Source organism: Lemur catta, chromosome 13 (genome assembly GCF_020740605.2).
Source record: "Lemur catta isolate mLemCat1 chromosome 13, mLemCat1.pri, whole genome shotgun sequence".
NCBI lineage: Eukaryota > Metazoa > Chordata > Mammalia > Primates > Lemuridae > Lemur > Lemur catta.
Genome location: NC_059140.1, coordinates 12,695,421 through 12,714,979, shown reverse-complemented (window position 1 = coordinate 12,714,979; position 19,559 = coordinate 12,695,421). Strand labels below are relative to the sequence as shown.

Below are 19,559 nucleotides of genomic sequence, written 5' to 3'. Positions count from 1 at the left end.
AACAGCAATTGATTGGGAGTTTACTTCAAGTACCCGGCAGGGTGTCAAGCTACACACATACACACACACACACACACATGCACCCACACATGGTCACACAGTTTCATTTCATCCTCCCCACATTTTACAAATCTTGAAACAGAGACCCAAAGCCTCACCCACAAAGAGAGTAAGTGGTGAATAACAACAGTGATGTATGAACCCAGACTGCATGGAAAGTGCCTAATAGGAATTTTTGAAAAAAGGTAAAATCATGACTCTCATGCAGATATAAAAATAAAGACACATTAAAGATCTTCTTTAACTCATTCAACAAAATGAGGCAAAAGTGTTTTTTCTGCAGAGGAAAAATGACCCACCACATACCCTGAGATCTGAATTAGGTCTCCCAAGTGCCTGTCCCATCACAGCACCTGTTGCAAGTCATGCTGTAAGTGTCCTTTGTCTGGTGTCAATCTCCCCACTGGCCATGACATGTACTTTGTTCACTGCTACTGCCCCCAGCTCAGGACCATATCTGAGTCATGGGAGGTGTTCCAAAAAAATGTTGAATTAATGAAGAAACAAGCACATTCACACTTACTGAATAATGTGTTCACTCTATAGACATTAGGATCTTAAAACTAGAAGGAGTGTTGGAGATCACTGGGCTGCAGTGGTGGCCAGGGTGAGCACACGGGCCCCTCAGAGTCTGGATGAGTGCAGAAAAATGCAACAGTGCCACGTGGGGAAGATGGTAAAGTCCCCACGCCCCCTCCAAAAAAGAGACAGAAACACAAAGCAATATATAAAAAGGGTACATTACAGTCTATAAAATATGCCCTTTAATAGTAAAGAACCTCTTTGCAGTCCATCATTCTTCATTTTGAAGTAATTAATGATTACAACACCTTGGCTGTGGGAAAAAATGTCACCATTTTACTTCTGAGTTCTATATTCCTATTTGATAACCTAACTCACATAAACACTGTGGATTACATGGTCTTCACTCAAAAGCTGGGACTCAACATACTGCAAAACACATGAAAATTAAATGTCCAACCAAAACCCTACCTATCAATAATTCTAAAAGTTACTCCTTAGCACATCAGAGAAAATCCATGAGACAGGCACAAAGAAAGCCCAGCTGTTTAATCATTATCAAGCTTTACAGAGACTAAGGGTACTTGCTATGTGCCAGGAGAAAGAAGACAACATTCATTGCTGAGAGCCTGGGAGCCAGCGCTAGGTCCCTTCATATCTGTTACCTTACTCAAGCTGCACAGACCGTAAGGAAGGTTTGTTACTACAATCGTCAGACGAGATGACTGAGACCCGGACAGAGAGGATCACATCCTCCTCATCTTCTTTTCCAAAAGTGCCCCAACTGATTCTTCCAAAAACAGAAAAAATCTGCTGATTCCCAAATCAGCTGTGAGTGAAAGGTGGTGCCTCTAAATTTGTCTATTTGGGCAACATAAGTCACTTCAAGAAATGCCATGTGGCCGGGCATGGTGGCTCACGCCTGTAATCCTGCACTCTGGGAGGACGAGGCGGGTGGATCCTTTGAGCTCAGGATTCGAGACCAGCCTGAGCAAGAGCAAGACCCCGTCTCTACTAAAAATAGAAAGAAATTATATGGACAGCTAAAAATATATAGAACAAATTAGCCGGGCATGGTGGTGCATGCCTGGAGTCCCAGCTACTCGGGAGGCTGAGGCAGGAGGATCGCTTAAGCCCAGGAGATTGAGGTTGCTGTGAGCTAGGCTGATGCCACGGCACTCACTCTAGCCCGGGCAACAGAGTGAGATTCTGCCTCAAAAAAAAAAAAAAAAGAAAAATTAAAAAAAAAGAAATGCCATGAGATGACGGCTTTCCACAAGACGGTGACAACCCACAAAGATACACAGTTGCACATTAGTGTTATGTTTCTAAGGAGAAATACCCCATTTTTTATCAATGCACTCAGCGACTCGCAGGCTGCCCTCATCTTTGTGACAGGGCATTTAAGCGTGTGCCGTGACCTGGGACTGACCAACATCCTGGCTGGGGTGTTTAGGAACAGGACAAGCTGAACTTGTGTACCACAAATAACGTACAGTGCTCGTTTCTCTCCAGGACTCAGATACGCCAGAAACCTGGACTGCCACCAAGTGCGGCTCAAGAGCCGACTGTTGTGCCAAAGCATCGTACAGGCTCCTTCTCCAACAAGGACCCAGCATCACAGCAGTGAGGTTAGGGACCTCTGTCTCCAGGACAAGTCCTGTAACATGCTGAGTTAGCCTGCTCTGTATAAATGAGAACGCATATCTCAGACGTGAAGTTAAATGAGCTTTCTACGTGTATGCAGTGGGCATAATTCTACATGGGAAAGGGCTGAGCTAGCAGGAATTGCAATACACTGACCTTGTTAGCTATGACACAGACAGCCCAAAAAAGGGTGAAACTATTTTTAATTTACCACTTCCAGGTGTGGCGGTACTTTTTCAGTTCACGGCACACGGTGTACTAAATACAATATGTGGTAATGTCTATTTATGATATCGTGTGTATTAATACGCAGATGGAGCAATGCTTTCCTCGTTCCACTCTCACTTTAGGATAGAAGTCGCTCCTCCGAAGGGCACAGCAGGGTTGGGGATTAAGTGCATAAACCCTGGGGCAGGTCTGACCAGCTTAGATCCCAGCTCAGCCACTTCCTGGCTTTGTGCAAACTTACTCAGGATAATAACCTTGCTACCTGCTAAGGTCCCAGAGAGGATTAAATGAGCTAAAATAAATAAAGGGTTTAGAATAGCCTTGGGCACATAGTAAGTACCAGAGCAGCATCAGCTCTTATCTGGCCAAAGTCTGCCAATCTGTCTTGGGAGGCCGCAGAGAGGATGGGTCTCTGAGGGACTGCACACCCCACAGGCTGACGGCAGCTGATCCGCCCACACAAACCATGCGACAAACGTGCCCTTTGGTTTATTCTTTGTATCTGAACGTTTACTTTCAAATATAGGTAAGCATTTCAGACACAAGCACGAGCAAAAAAGAGCTTCCTATGAGAGGTATAAATGTACCTCTGCTGCAAGAACAACTCTACGTTTGTGAATGCTGTGAGTAAGATCATCAAAACCTTCAAAAATAAATAGGAAATTGATCAACAGAATACAAAAATAAAAACAGTGCATCAGCTAGGCCACTTCACTTAGAATGTTACATTCTTTTTGATCCAACAGTTTTTTTAAATGTAAATAGTTCAAGGCAGAATGATAGATTAGACAATACCATAATTCTAATCTGTATGATTTGATGTACTAGCCCTGGCATTACATAAAACAACCTTTAAGAGCTATATTTCATTACTACTTATTTAATTCCACTTAAGCTACCGGTCTTTCAAGCAAATGCTCTACTTGGAAGTTTTCCATGTCTTAGGATTTCTAATAACAGTTAAACAGTCATTGAGCATTTGGCCAAAATGTATAATAAGTGCCCCTCTAATTTTCAAAAATAAAGGAAAAAGCAAACATACAGACACTTTACCACGTCTCCCAGCAATACATGGATTTTATTTATGTATGCATGCATGATTGCACGTACTTATTATTGGAGGAGAGAGAGAAAAGTCTAACAGTGACTAAGAGGTCCTCCGAGAATCTGAGAGTCAGAAACACCCAGCCCAGCTGTTACAGGACACCCAAGCCATCAACTAAGGAAGTGATGTCATTCTTCAACACGCCTTTTCTGAGTTTTCATGGCTTCAAACGCTGGGAGTCATATTAAAGGACGAGCCCACTGTTGTTTATGTAGTGGGGGGAGGAAAAAGAGACCGTGGCTGGGAGGGCTGCAGGTGTGTGCAGACTGACGAGCGCTGAGCCCAGCCCCACCCTCCCCACACTGCTGCCTTCCTGATGGTCACCCCGCCTGACACAGCTGTACAAATGAAGATAGCAGCCTCTGAGAAAGAAAGGTCTTTTGTTATTCTAAAAAAAAAAAAAAAAAAAATCAGCAACAAAAAAACCCACTTTCTTCCCAACCAGTCAGGCTCTAGGAAACCGAAAAGGATTCCCACTCAACCACTGAAACAGCGCTGGCTCCTCAAGGACACCCCGCGCTCAACAGCCCTGCAACCTCCTATGAAGGCCCAGCCTCCGCTGCGTATCTGCGCCAGGCCTGTGCTCAAAGACAGGGGACTTCAGCTTTCTGGCCTTTGGCACTTGCGAAAACAAAAGTGGCCATTCACCTACCCGGAGGTGCATGAATATCAGAACCACTGAGGAAAAGCCTGATAAAAACCCCTCATCCTCTTTCAAAAAGCAGATGAGAAATCACGAACTGATAAACTGGAAATCCTTCACCCAGAGACCATTTAAACCCAAAGTTGTGTATACGAAGGCCGATCAGCTGTTATCCTAGATGTGGCCAATTCCCCTCCAGCCCCGTGAAGGTGCTGGGGGAAGGAGAGTGACCGGTCTTGGAGGTTTGGTCGTGCTGCTTCTGTCTGGTGCGGGTTTTTGTCTGTGTGCTCTGCTCTAGCTCGAGGCACCTGGGCCCATCTCAACCTCGTCTCTGCAATGCTGTTTGCAGGGTGCAGTGGACACAGCACTCTGCACGTGGAGAGCACCAAGGAACGCACCTGTCCTCACACTGACCTCGAATCGTGTTCCTCAACCTACAGTGTAACGGCGGCAAGCTCCGCCTCTCTGGGTGTCAGCGTCCCCATCTGCAGAAGGGAGACAACAGCACCAACCATGCAGAGTGGATGTAAGAAACAAACAGACAGTGCCTGTCGGCAGAGTGTGCCGCCTGGCACCCAGGATGCAGCAATAAACACCTGCTACCCTCACGAGCAGGGGTCTCCAGGAAGGAAGGGGCCGGGTCCCTGCAGAACCCAGAGGCCTGAATATACGTGTGATGACTCAAAGCTTTTCGAGCCAGTTTGCCAGAGGACACTACCCCGATTTCCTCGCAGGGAACTTAGCAGTAGGTGGCTGAGCTACTTCAGAGGCCTGAGATGGGCACACAGAGCAAGGCCAGGACAGAGTGAGGAATGACATCAACTCACATCGCCATCCTTTGGGTGCACAAGACAAATCAACAAATATGCAGGAAGTGCTTTGCTAGGAGCTACAGGCTTAGTTCGGCCTCATGTTGGAACATGTTACTAAAGTTAAATGTGTTGACTTGGGTTGGCTTGGGTTAAGCAAGAAGGAAGATTTCAGAGAAGAACTCGATTTTAAATGCAAGTTGGAAATGACTTATCAAGGGAAACAAGGGGGTAAGCGGTTAAATCTGCTGTCACCAAGCTCCACAGGTGATGTTCTTGCTAAAGATTGGTTCTGAGACAGTGAACCATTAAATTTGTCTGTTTTATAACAGCCAAGAAACTAATCAAGACTAAAACTTTACAATTCTGAGGTCTGTGATTTCTAGTGTCACTCTCCAAAAGCCCTGCCTCTCCACATTTTATTACACCTCAGAGAAGTGAGTGAAATTCTCATTTCAAATCATCTCCATGTGCTTGCATAAACTCAGTTTTGCAAAAAAAAAAGAAACAGGCCCTTTTCCTCATGAAAGTGTCTACAAGTTAACTACTCACATAGCATATTCTGAGTCTGTACGTAAAAACATAGATATGTCAAACACTACTCAGTCAAAACAAAACGTGACTTCTCAGAAACTGGTGTGGGTCGACTGGGTGCCCATTACCAAAACAAGAACCTCAAACACACTTTGCACCACATACAAAAATTAACTCATATCCCCAAATTGTAAAACTTCTAGAAGAAAATATAGGAGAGAAATCTTTATCACTTTGGGTTAGGCAAAGCGTTCTTAGATCCACAGAAGAACAAACTGATAAATCGGACTTCATCAAATTATTATTAAAACTGCTCTTCAAAAGACACCGTTAAGGGAATAAAAAGACAGACCATCGACCGGGAGCAAATAGCTACAAATCATATATCTGATAAAGGACTTGTACTCAAAATATAAAAAGAACTCTCAAAACTCAATAATAATGAAGCAAACAGCCTATTGAAAAATGGTGGAAGATTTGAATAAACACTTTGCAAAGACATACAGATGGCAAATAAGCCCATGAAAAGAAGCTGAGCATCACTAGTCGCTAGTGAAACACAAATTAAAACCCAGTGAGCTACCACTGCACTCCTATTAGAATGATCACAATCTTTTTCAAAGGACAAGACTGCTGGCCAGGATGGGGAGCAGGAATGCAAAATGGCACAGCCATGCTGGAGAATCACTTGGCAGTTTCTTATAAAGTTAAACACACATTACCAAACAACCCCAAACTCCCACTCCGACATAATTTACCCAAGAGATGAAAACTTATGTTCACACAAAAGCCTCTGTGTGCACGTTGACAGTGGGTTTACTCATGATCACCAAGAACTGAAGTTTCTTTCAACCGGTGAATGGACAAACACGCCGTGGCAGCCCCCTTCTCAACAACGCACACTGCTGGTAAACACGGTGACGTGCAACACTGCAGGCAGATCTCAGACAGGCTTGACCTGCTCCACGTCCTGTGATTCTAGAAAAGATAAAACTCCAGCGACAGAAAACAGATCCATGCTCCCGGCAACTGGAGGTGAGTAGGGAAGGTGACCTTTAGAGGGACGCCAGGAATTCTTCAAGATGAAGATAGTTTGTGTCTTGATGGTGTTGGCGGTTACATAACATATGTGTTTGCCAAAAGTCGTAACTATATATTAAAAAGGATGAATTTTACTGTATGTAAATAAACCTCACTCAATAGAACTTAAAAATAAAACAAAGCCCAGACAATTTTACCAAAAAACAAGACAGCTATTATCTATATAAAACTTGTTGCCAATTTTTAAACTACAAAGCCAAAGCTTTTAAAATCTATGTATAAAAAAAAAAAAAGACCTCCTAGGTTTACCAAATAGTATAGTAGACATTCTACTATTTGTAATTTAAAGAACTGAACAAATGAAAGGTTCGAATCAGTGTTGTGGCATATATGATAGAAGCAAGTCTCCTCAGAGCCATTTTTTGGGACTGAAGACGCCAGAAGAAGAATTACATAGCAACTTTTTTTCACTTTTGCTTTCAGCATATGAGAAATGAGCCACTTTTTCCTGGCCTCCACGGTTTCTGACAAGAAATCCCCTATCATTCTTGTTGTTTTTCTCCGGCTGCTTTCAGGATTTTTTCCCTTGTCTTTGGTGTTCAGAAGTTCAATCAACATGTGTCTTGGCATGGACTTCTGTGGTTTATCCTTTGTGGTTTTCTCAGCTTCTTGAACCTGAAGATTTTTGTCTCTTGTCAAATTTGGGAAGTTTTTAGCCATTTCTTCTACTAAGTTTTCAGCCTCTCTCTTTCTTTCTCCTTCCATGACTGTGATGACACAAATGTTAGATCTTCTGTTATAGTCCCACAGGTCCCTGAAGCTCTGCTCATTTTTTTTTCAATCTATTTTCTCTGTTTTTCAGATTAAATAATTTATGTTACTGTTTTTATTCTTCAGTCTTCCAGCTCATGGGTTCTTTCTTCTCTCCCCTCCATTCTGTTTTTGAGTTCATCCACTAAGCCTTTTATTTTGGTTCCCATATTTCTCAGTTCAAACATTTCCACTTGGTTCTTCTTTATATCTTCTAGTCCTTGCTGGGGCTATTTTTTCATTTGTTTAAGCATGTTCGTAATTGTTCACCAAAGCATTTTTATGATGGCTGCTTTAAACCCTTTGTCAGATAACTCTTAACATTTCTATCATCTTGCTGTTGGCATCTACTGATCATCATTTTTCATTCAATTTGTGGTCTTTCTGGTTCTTGTATGATGAGTGATATTTTTATCAACACTGGTAGATTTTCATATTGTTATGAGAGTCTGGATCTTATTTAAACCTCCTGTTTTACCGGCTTTCTCTGACACCATCTGGATGGAGCTGGTGTGGGGGAGGCTCTGCCTGTTCCCTGACAGGTGGAGGCAGAAGTCCAAGCTCCCACTTGGCCTCCATGGGAGGCCTCCATGGGATACCAGCAGGGTATCCTCATGCGTGCTGGGTGGGGACGAGCCCCAGCTCCCTACCCAGCCCCCTCAGACATCACCTGCCACAGGACTGGGCACGTATCAGAGCCAGGCGAGGGTGGGGTCCGGGCCCCCCACTCATCCTTTGCTGGTGTGGGTGTGGGTGGGCCACAGTTTTCTCAGTGGTGTTTAGATAATATCATTCAGCTATTATCTAAAAGTTTTCTGTCATGCTGCACTACCCACTTCTTAGTCCTTTGTCAAGAGAGTAGACTTTTGTTGTTTTCCTTTCTTTTCTTTGTTGGTATTTCTGAATTTTTAGTTTCTTCAGCGCCAAATATAGGAGCCACGAGGCAAAAGGAAAACTGAGGGAACTCACCACATGCCATTCTGCAGGTCCTGAGGTCCCCAGGGGCTCTGCCTTCTTCTGTTTGTATATGATATTAGTGCGAAGAATAGGGGGAAGTACAGTTTCCCATCTTCCCAGAAGCAGAGTTCTGCTGTGTTATTCTTCATCTTTAAATAGATTTTTAATAATATTGAACTCAAAAGAAATCAAGAGCTACTAAAGAGTTTGTTTTAAGAACACCCTGTAATTAATGTCACAGATCATCACTTCCGTCCCGTGCGTAAGCTGGCCTATTGTCAGCTGCATTATAGAGCCCGTGACAATGGTATTTTTACACTAATTTTATCATTCGGAGTCAATACATCATTAAGAAAATAAAATCACTTTGAACTTTTTCCACTGCTTTCAAAAATTTCATTCAGCAAAAACTTAATTTTTTTTTTTTTTTTTTTTTTTTGAGACAGAGTCTCACTTTGTTTCCGGGGCTAGAGTGAGTGTCGTGGCATCAGCCTAGCTCACAGCAACCTCAAACTCCCGGGCTTAAGCGATCCTACTGCCTCAGCCTCCCCAGTAGCTGGGACTACAGGCCATGTGCCACCATGCCCGGCTAATTTTTTCTATATATATTTTTAGTTGGCCAGATAATTTCTTTCCATTTTTTTAGTAGAGACGGGGTCTCGCTCAGACTGGTCTCGAACTCCTGACCTCGAGCGATCCACCCGCCTCGGCCTCCCAGAGGGCTACGATTGCAGGTTTGAGCCACCGCGCCTGGTCAGCAAAAACTTAATTTTAAAAATGCAAGCAGGCCGGCGCGGTGGCTCACACCTGTAATCCTAGCACTCTGGGAGGCCGAGGTGGGTGGATCGTTCGAGGTCAGGAGTTCGAGACCAGCCTGAGCAAAAGTGAGACCCCCATCTCTACTAAAAATAGAAAGAAATGATCTGCACAGCTAAAAATATATATAGAAAAAAATTAGCCGGGCATGGTGGCACATGCCTGTAGTCCCAGCCACTCAGGAGGTGGTGGTAGGAGGATCACGTGAGCCCAGGAGTTTGAGGTTGCTGTGAGCTAGGCTGACATCACAGCACTCTAGCCCGGGCAACAGAGTGAGACTGTCTCAAAGATTAAATTAAAAAAAGAAAAAAAATATATATATATATATAAGCAAAATGCTAGATTCAATGGAGAGCATAAAAGTGCATAAAATCCAAGGAGTTTGTAAATCAGAGGGAAGACAAACAAGTAACAAAAACAGATGACGGGCAGTATGCAGTAGGGGTACAAGGTCACTCTGCAGCAGTTTGGAGGAAGGAGGAATTCTTCTCTCTGCTGCAGTGACCAAGGAATGCTTCATTGAAAGATGGGATAAAATGCAAGTCAGGCATCGCCAGAAGTGAGGACATTCCGAGAGAAAGAGATGCTGTATGCAGAGGAAAGACAGGGCAGATGTGGCAAACTAAACATAGTGCATCTCGGTAGGGTGGAGGCACCTGTGCTGGCTCACAGGGCAGTGCCGGGAGGGGCTCTGAGCAGAGAAGCCAACCATGTCTGGGAGGCCCCATAGCAAGACCCCCTCAGTGGCGAGCAGGACTGGGAGTAGGGGGGCCAGGGTTGACATGACTGCTGGGACCAGCCTGGGCCAGTGGCACAGCCAGCCAGACCCCGGAAATCAGTCATGGCAGTGATAAGGCCATTATCCTAAACATGTGTATGTACACGTGTGTACATGTGTGAGTGAAATTTGTTTTTCATCATGACGTTATATGAAGTCTCCCTTAACAAAGCAAGAGGGGCAACTTCGATTTGGAATCATAAATTTTCTATTTCTCCAGAGAACTTAAAGATAACGAAGCATGAAATTACCTTGCAAAGGCATTCAATGTGATTCATGAATTAGTTAACAAATATACTTGACATTAATTAGTTAAGTTTCTCCTGAATCAACACCACACTAATGAGCCTTAAATACCTCTTCCCGCCCCCAGAATTCCTAGGCGCCCCCTCCAGGAGGCTCCGCCGGGCTTCCCCGCACAGGAGCTGCGCACAAGCACCCATTGTGCTCCACAATCTCCAAGGACAATGTAGCTTTGTCCACGCCTGCCAAACTCAAACACCCGATTTTCTTCACCTATCTTAATACCCACGTGCATGTCCAGGCCACTGTTCCTGGTCAGAAGGCAGAGGAAATCTGCAAATGAGTCCTCGCACCCAGAAGGCCCCCGTTCCAAACCCTCAGCAGAGATAAAGACGTGGACCCCTGTACAGCAGAGGCTTGACAGGTTTGGCATCTGGAAGGGGAATTTTTTCCAAGATCTTTTTTCAGTAGGAGCCAGTGTTGGTCTTCAGTTCAGGCCTTACCTTCCCTCCAACCTAGCCCAGCACACACAGCAGAAACTACAGAGCTGCTTGTTGAGTTTAACTGAATCGTGCGGTCCTTTTGGAAATCGCTAGACCTCCAAAACGGACTTTTAGCAAAGTATCTTCCCCTTTACGTGACCTAAGTCTTGCTCTGCACAGGGCCAGAGAGCAAACACGTTTGGCTCTGTGTGCTACGTGGTCTCTGTTGTAACGACGCGACTCTGCTGTCGTTAGGTGAAGGCAGCACGGACAGCATGCATGTGGCTGTGTGCCAATAAAGCTTTATTTACAACAACTGGAGGCGGGCCCACAGCAGCCCCCGATCTGCAGGAAGAGAATGTGACCTGCCAGATGGACTCCTGTCACACAAATACTGAGTGTCAGGCTGAGGGTGGCCATGGTGAGGCCTCCAACACCACTCAGAAGCCTCACCTGATATAATCTGAGAGCCAGCTAAAGTCGGACTCCCTCCACTCCCTGGCTCCACATTTTTCTCCAGCTGTCTGACACCTTCTGCATCAACATCTCAAGCCTTTTTTAAAATGTGTGGTCCTCACAGGCGAACCAAAAGCATCAACTACCAGCAGCTCTCGCGGTCCCTGTCCAAGTGAGCTACTGTTCAGGCTCCTCTGCATTACGCCTTTCCCATCAGCATGGACATCGCTTATGACCCGCATCCACCCTGTGCCCTGAATCCAGGAGTGCTGCGCAAGTGGCTTCCGCTCCAGTGGGGTGGAAGTCAGGGGGTGGGGGCTGCCGGTCCTCAGAATTAGAAGGCCCATCTCATTTGGCATCTTCACCTGCACATCACACTCATCCTTCACAAGCATCCCCGGGAGCTACCCCAGCACAGCCTCAGACAGCCAAGACCTCTCAACCTCTTAGCTAATTTCACAGGCTCACTTAAATTTTCCCTCCTCCAGGCACCAAGATTTCACAACCAGAAATTTCAGCATCCTCTCCTGAGTTGCACTAGAGCTGTTCAAGTAAAAAGGAAGATCTTAAATCGCTCTGACTTGCATGCAGAGCTTGAGGAAGAGCCTGCCTGGGCAAACCATCTTTACCCCTGCAGAGCCCAGCTTGGCTTCGCAGAGGCCTCAGCACCTCTGAGGCAGAGAGGGCCTGGGAGAACTGACATCTCAAACCCTTTCCTCGTAAGTCCTTGAATTTTGGCTTTGGGAGGGAAAGACCTGACCTGCCAAGAAATCCCCACCCTAGATCCTGAACCAAGCAGCCCCCAGCACTGGAGTTTATGATGGCAAGAAGACAGAGGCTTGGGAGTTGAATGAGACAGTCCTAGTTTCATTGCTTCCTGGTCTGTAGGACAGAGACCCTGATGCCTCCCAGGAGGACCAGTGAGAGGGGGAAGTGAACACAGGAGTGTGGAGCCCTCACGCGGGGCCAGGCCAGGAACAGTAGCGATTACCGCAGGCCGGGCGTGTGCTGCGTGGAAGGCAGCCCATCCCACGCACAGATCCAATCTACCTTCCCAACACAGACCCCCAAACCTAGTTCTACTCGCTGGAGTAAACCTCAGAACAAGGCTTAAGTTCCTCTTCCACACAACTTTTCAGCACTGAAAACAGCTATGGGCTCTGCTTCTCAGTCCCACCTTCTGTCCCCTGGGGCCCAGAGCCATCGGCACCCCAACTCCACCTCTGACAAGGCCAGGGGGCGCATCCACCTCTGTTTGGGATCTTCACCCATACACCTGTCCTTGGGCTTCTGGCACCAAGGACGCTGGGTCCCCGGGCTCACACCAAAGCTGGGACTTCCTGCAGAGACAGAGGAATTGTTCCCTCCCAGCTCAGGGCGAACACATGGAGGAAGTACAGAGTGAACCAGCTCTGCCTCCTGCAGTCAAACCCGTCGTCACCAGGCCCCTGCCTGATCCCAAACAGCAAAGGCGGAAGCTAAATACTGCAGGCCTTCTAGATGTCTGAGTCCTTCTATGGCTTAGGGTGAGTTTTATTCAAACTCTTTAGCCACTGCTAACCACAAGCATTCCCACTCCTTCCTCCCCTCTCTTTGACCTCTCCATTTATGACAGATTTATTATCAGGGCCACCAAACCTCTCTCAGCCCTCTGAGACATGCCCGCTGGTGGTAATCACGGTTATTAAGCACCCAGGGCAGGGAGACGATTGTTTATTTCACAAAGACTTACTTGGGTGCTTCCTCATTCTGGGTACTGTTCTGAGATCTTGGCCAATGTCAACTCATTGATTCCTAACAATGCTTTGGGTAGGCGCTACCATCATCCCCTTATTACAGACGAGGACACAGGCCAGAGAGAGGTGACACAACCACAATCATGGCTGCGGTGGTAGAACAATGGCCCCGACGTGGTCCTAATCCCGGAGCCCGTGAGTATGTTATGTCACATGGCAAGGGGCGTTAAGGTTGCTGATCAGCCAACCTTAAAACAAGGAGTCGCCCTGGATTATGAGGACGGGTCCAATGTAACCACAGGGTCTGCTGGGTGTGGAAGGGGAAGCAGGACTGCCAGGGCCAGGCCATGCCATGTAAGACCTGGCCGGGCACTGCTGGCTCCGGAGAGAGGATGAAGAGGCCAGGACAGGGCAGGCACTAGGAGCTGGAAAAGACAAGGAGAGATTCTTCCCGTTGGCTTCCAGAAAGGAATGCGACCAGCTGACTTTGGTTTTAGCCCAGAGAGAGAGACCCATTTAGGACTTCAGACCTCCAGACTGTAAGATAATGAATTTGTGGCGTTTTAAGCACCTAATTTGTTTCAGCAGCGATAGGAAACTCACACAGATTTTGGTCCTGGGAGTGGAGTGTGGCTGTACCGAACATGGCAGTGGCTCTGAATTGGGCGATGGGCAGAAGCCAGGAGAGTGTGAGGAGCCTCAGGGCATCACCTAGGCCGCCCCACACAGATGGCAGTGGGAACATGGGTGTCAACAGCTCTGCTGGTGACGGACCAGAAGGAAACCTGCATCCTCCTGATACTGGAAAGTGGAAAAAAAGGGACCGAGCGCCAGAACTGTGCCCTGTGGCCCTGTGGGAAGCAAAACCTGTACGCAGGGGTTGGGGAGTTAACTGAGGAGCTTCCCAAGCCAAGTGTTGAAGGTGTGGCCCAGTTTGTTCTTGCTGTTTATACTAAAATGTGGAAGAAAGAGATGGATTGAAGGAAGACCCATTGAGCAAAGAAGAGGGGACTTAATGATTCAGGATATTCTCAGTTATCCAGAGAGGAAGCCATGGGTGTGGCTGGACAACCTTTTGCTGGTGCCTCAGAAGGATCAAAAGGCCAGAGCATCCCACCACACAGGGGACTCCTTGAAGAGATCGGGATATGGACATCTTTGGGGGGACATTATTCTATCGAGGCCTGCCCTCTGGCCCCCAAAGACTGACACTCGTTCCACATGTAAAATACATTCATTCTATCCCAACAGCAAAGTTTCCGCAGCAGCAGTTGGACACTGGATGGGGAGTAGGGAACTGGGCTCGTGTCTGTCAACACTTTCCCACACTTGGTCTTCAGGGTCAGGCACTGGGCTGCAAGCATGAGTCAGATATCGGCCACTGTCAGGGCTACAGCCCTGAGGAAGGAGGGCAGAGAGATGAGGAGGGCTCCAGGGACCTGGTGAAGAGGCCTCCATGGGCACACGGGCCGCTTTCTCATCGCCCTGTTATGTTTTCTCCAAAACATTATCAGATGGGAAACTGTACCATTTATTTCCTTGCTTGCCGTCCCCCTGCTCTGAATCCAAGGCCCACACAGCAGCGCCCAGCCTGTGTGGCTGCTGCTGCAGAGCGAGGCCTACACGGTACCGGGCACAGAGGAGGCACTCACAGGACATTTGCTGGTGACGGGCAGCATCATTTTAGGCTGTTCTGACCAACAGGTGACCGGGGGGGGGGGCAGGGGCAGGTTCTCTCAGGGCTCTGTCTCCTCTCTGGACAACCTCCCTCTGCTTCCTGGACTTGCCAACTCGGGCACTGGGACTGCTCCACATCTGTCTGCCCAATTAGACACAGCGGCGAGTGACAAAGGCACGAGGGCAGGAGTGGGCTGGGCCAGGCCGGGCGGGACAGACCAAGAGCTGAACCCCACTTAACTTCTCTGAGCGTTCCTTCCCCCGTCTCCAACATGCAAATAAGCACACCTACCTCTGAAGGACTCTCCAGTCAGCTGATTAAGATAAAGTACTTCCCAACCCAGCTAATCTCTGTCCAGCTCCACCCACCACCCACCCTGCCGGCTGCCAGCAGCCAGGTTCTGGGTGTTTTGAGAAAGGCGTGACAAAAGTGCAACAGGAACTTTGACCCTTACTGTCTTACTATTGCTTTCTTTTTCCACAATGAAACACCCCAACACCCTCCACCTGCCCGCATATACTGCCTCCTGTTACTGAAAGCAGCAGTCAAAGCAGTTTCTCCTCCTGGTCCTCAGCCTTCAGCCTTAGTTATGACAGTTACAACGAAAACAACTTAAAAAGCATAGTCTGCGGGCTGGAAAGAAAGTTTAAGAGTTAGACAAAAGGAGGGAAAAAGTTAAATTCTGAATTTCCAACAAGGATTATGGAAGACATCTGTTCCGACCTCTCTTCCCCCTCGAGTATTCTATAAGCCCAGCACTGAGGAGACAGGCATGGGGTGACCAGAGTGCCTCCAACTCTGACTGGGGACCTGGTTGCCCTGAGCCTGCGAACACAAGAGATCAGGAATGCGGAGACGGGGCCCTGCTGAGTTCACACTCAGGGTTCCAGGAATAAGAGGGTAGCAGCCTCCGCAGCCAGGAAATGAGCTGCACCCCTCCCCCCACCCGGAACCCTTCCAGATATCTAGGACATCGCATCAGCACTGTTACAAAATCCTCTGGTGATCAGGGTTTGGGCTGCATCACGTCCCTGGCGCCGAAGAGCCGGTCAGCGTGAAACTGCCACTACCTCCCCTCCAAGGCAGGAGCCTGTTCTAACAGCACCCTCAGCACCTGTTGCAGAAACATCGTTCTGTGTGGAAAGAGTCTGGCCTCCAGTCTGGCCACTACAGGGCCCTTGTTTTGTGTCCTCAGCGCCAATCCTGCATTATCCTCTTGTAAACCAAGCGCAGCAGTAACATCCAGCCAATCAACAAAAGGAGCGAAGGGGCAAAGCTTTGAACAAAGCAGGCAGACGAGTACTGTGAAAGTGATTGGATTGCACTTCTAGAGCGTGCCTTCCACCCTCGCCAAACGCCCAAGGTGAGGCAGGGAGTCAGCCTAAGTCAAGGATCACAGAGAAACCTCGCCTTGCTGCCCGGGAGGAGGGGAGTTGGAGAAAAGACCAGGGAACGTACCTGGGGGGCATTGCAAATAATTTAGTCATGATGTTAACAGAGATAATAACGAAAAAGGAGGCATCAAAGAAAGCAGAAGGGAGGGGGGAGGAGTGGAAGTGCCTGGCTGAACTTCATTAATTCAGTTTTAGACAGAGAATTCATTATAATCTTGTTTATTCAGCAGTCTGGTGCACCCAAGATGGCAATTTAAAAATCCTGGACAGGACCTTTGGGTATATGACTTTTTAAGGTGCCGACATAAAAGAAGTCTGAACCTTAAAGTTTCAGGCTTCCAAAAACTCACATGCCTTGAAAATGTATCATACCATTTCCAGTTTCTCCATTTACTTAGGGTATTTTCCTCTTTTTCACAGGGAAGGAAATACATTCCATTATTACACCATAACCATCAGTGTTATTTTGCAAAGCTAAACTGAAAGCTTGAATTAAGATCCTCTAAGTTGTACTTCTGAGAAGTCACAAATATTACACACACTAAAAATAATTCATTACTATCTTAAAAATGCTTCTACAGGAAATCACTTCAAACACACATGACATATATATGAGCCAGGATCAAGCAGAGATGATAAGTAAACTGTAAAATGCAGATAGGCTCTGGACTAAGAGATCTGGAAACTCCAGTTTTATGTCCTACAACTCCTGACTAACCCCAGCAGAGCGGAAACATTCTGTGCCTCAGTTTCCTTTTTTGTAAAAAGAAAGGCTAATCAAACTAGCTCTACTCACCCCTCAAGGTTGTTACGACTATCAAGTGAGATCATGTCCCTGAGGGTATTTAAAAACTGAAAATACTAAAGCAGTAACAGAGGAGTGCGTCTGGTCACCGCTTGCAGTTCTGCGCCGGCACGCTGCGCTCTGGAGCCAAAGGCGGCTTGGGTACACAAGTGGCCGGCAGGTTCTGTCTTTGCAGCCAGGTGCTTCCCCCAGTGTAACACTGATTGTCGCTAAGGCGAACCGAGTGGCTGAACAGGCAGTCTCAACCAGCAAAGGAGGACAAGTGGAAACGGGCTAAGGGTGGTCGCACCCCGAAACGGGGGCATCTGCTGTCTGAGGTCGGGACCCTGAGCGCAGCCCAGAACAGCCGACCTGGGGGACACCTGCCCTGAAGGACGCCATCCTCGGGAACACCTGCTGGAAGGCCTGCCCCCCCACCCCCGTTCCCTGCGGAGCCGGAGGACAAAGTGGCTCATGCGGCACCGGCCCTCACCTGCAGTGTCCCAGATGGAGATGTTGTAGGAGCGCCACTGCTTCAGGTAGAAGGCGCCGCCCACCGTGCTGACAGTATCTGGGAAGCGCCGCTCCATGTACCTCTGCAGCAGCGACGTCTTGCCCACGTTCATGTCCCCCAGCAGCACGATCTTCCCGTCGGGCTTCCTCATCTTCCCCTCCTGCGCCCCGCGCCCCCTCCCAGTGGCTGGCCGGCTCGTGCGCCCGGGGCGCAGCTGCAGGAGCTGGCCGCTGCCCCGAGACCGCTCGGACCCCGGACTTGTGGGGACCTGGACTCGCGGGGACCCCGAACTCCCGTGAACCCTCAGAGACCTTCCCCTCTGGACGCCCGGGAGCGCAAAGGAGAAAGCGTGCGTCAGCGCCAGGACAGGAGCTGGGACCCAGCGGCGAGCCCACGTCGAGTACCCAGCCGGCGGTGAGCCCCTCCGCCCCCCGCTCCGCCCCCCGCTCCGCCCCCCAGCCGCCCCCGCCCCGCCCCGCCCCTAGCCCCGTCCCGCCCACCTCCCGGACGCCCCGCCCCCACTGGACTTCGCTCTTTCGCTGGATCTCAGCTTCCTTTCGCCCCGTGGGGCCGCGCTCTCCAGCCCAGTTTAAGCAATCGTTGGAGCGCCAAGCTTAGGACTGCTCCGGGATGGAAAACGAAAGTTCCAGAACCTCCTTCCGCCTCGCCTACTTCTACGAACTGGTCTGATGTGGGGACCGAGACCGCAGGGGCCGTCGCTTCCCTACCGAGCGAGGCCAAAGACCAGGGTCCCGGCCACCACAGCCGTGCGTCCCGGAGCGAGCCATGGAGACGCCTCTCTCTCCCGCTGTCCTTAGGTGAAGCCGGCGACCTCCTACACCCCATCTTCGGATGATTTGCGTCTCTGCCGGGTGCACGACTCTGGCCGCCAACCAAGGTCATGGTGAAAAGTTTACCTTGAATGAGCGGCTGTGGAAACCCATCCTCAGACTCTTACGGGCTGGGGAGGCGGAGGTGGGGAGCGCTTTCTAGTGTAAGTTTTTTTTTTTCCCCCTTTGCAAGAAGACTTTTATCCTGTCTGAAAAGTGGACAGCTTCTCTATTTAAAACTTGGAATGAAAATTTTATTTTGGGGATTGCAATGACTTCTAGCGAAATCTTCCCTCCTTCCTTTTTTAACAGAGCAAACCTTCAAATACTTTTACAATATTCAGCCCGTGGGATTTAGTATTTTTTAGAGAAATTGCAGAGGTAGAATGAACGCTTTAATTTGAGCCCTGGGGGGCAGTGTCCCTCAGGCCTGGCCTGGCTGGGACAGGTGTGACCCTGAGCCGGTTAGCCTGCCATGTCCTCTCAGTTTCCTCCTCCGATGGGTGCTGAGACTTCGAGGAGGGAAGGCATTTCACACCTGCTCATCCACCGTGTAAGGCTGCCCAGACCGCAGCCATACGAGGCTGGAGTGGAAGTGGACATTGTGTGTGTGGAAGGCACTCATAGGCGGTCCAGGCTCCTTCTCAGCCACCACTGCCTCTTCCTCAGAACAGAATTTATTGAACAGAATTAAATACTTATTGAATGCCTGTTGCATACAAGTGTCAACCTAAATAATAAAGAGAGGCTCTCTAAAAGGAAAGGTATTTATTCCAGAGTAGGGCATTGCAATGGAAATACATGTGCCATAGCAAACTATGTGCATCTTTGGGGAGATAAAAGAAGTCTAATGTTATTAAAGGGAAAATGAGGAGGATTATGTAATTGTTTGGAGATCTGTGGCTGCAAAGATCAATACATAACAAAGGCGATTGTTACTGTGATAGTTATCAGACTGTTAGCAGTCTGAGGTTGGACAGGTAGTCTCTGAGCAGATGTCCTTGCAGAAGTATTTTTTGCATAAGGCTGCGATGGCCACTGTGCAAGATTGTGGTTTTTCCAGGGTCCTTTTTGTTACCAGGTATGCAGGGGTCAGAACCCCTTTCATGGGTTTCCGGCTCTGTTGTCAGAATGTTCCTAGCATGAGTGACTTTCACACAAGCCACAGTGCCAAGCCTGGGAGGACACAAGCATGATTAAGATTTGGTTCCTGCCCTCCAGAGGTTCACAATGAACTAGGAAGTGAATGGTTTTTGAGGTTGCAAGTAGGTCTGAGTGGTCCTGCTGGCAGGTGGGGCTCACAGTTAGAGCTGGCTGGACTGACAGGCGGGGGCTGTGCACACTCCTTCTGAAGTTTCTAAAGGAGAATCCATCCGGGCCTCTTCAGCTTCTGGGACCCCCAGGCCTCCTTGGCCCATGGCTGCAATCTGCCTCCGCCCTTAGGTCCCTGTCTTCATTCTGTATATCTCTTCTCAGCCCAAGTTTCCTTCTT

The 19,559-nt window shown here is 48.2% G+C and overlaps 1 protein-coding gene across 1 annotated transcript in view; it reads right to left on the bottom strand.

Moving 5' to 3' along the window:
- Positions 1-17,655, bottom strand: part of RAB20 (RAB20, member RAS oncogene family) — a 30,806-nt gene extending 13,151 nt beyond the window's left edge. Inside the window, exon 1 of the mRNA XM_045567424.1 lies at positions 17,217-17,655. Coding sequence (XP_045423380.1) covers positions 17,217-17,388 — 172 coding nt within the window. The 5' untranslated portion in view covers positions 17,389-17,655. The remainder of the gene's footprint in view (positions 1-17,216) is intronic.
- Between the last annotated feature and the right edge of the window lie 1,904 nt (positions 17,656-19,559).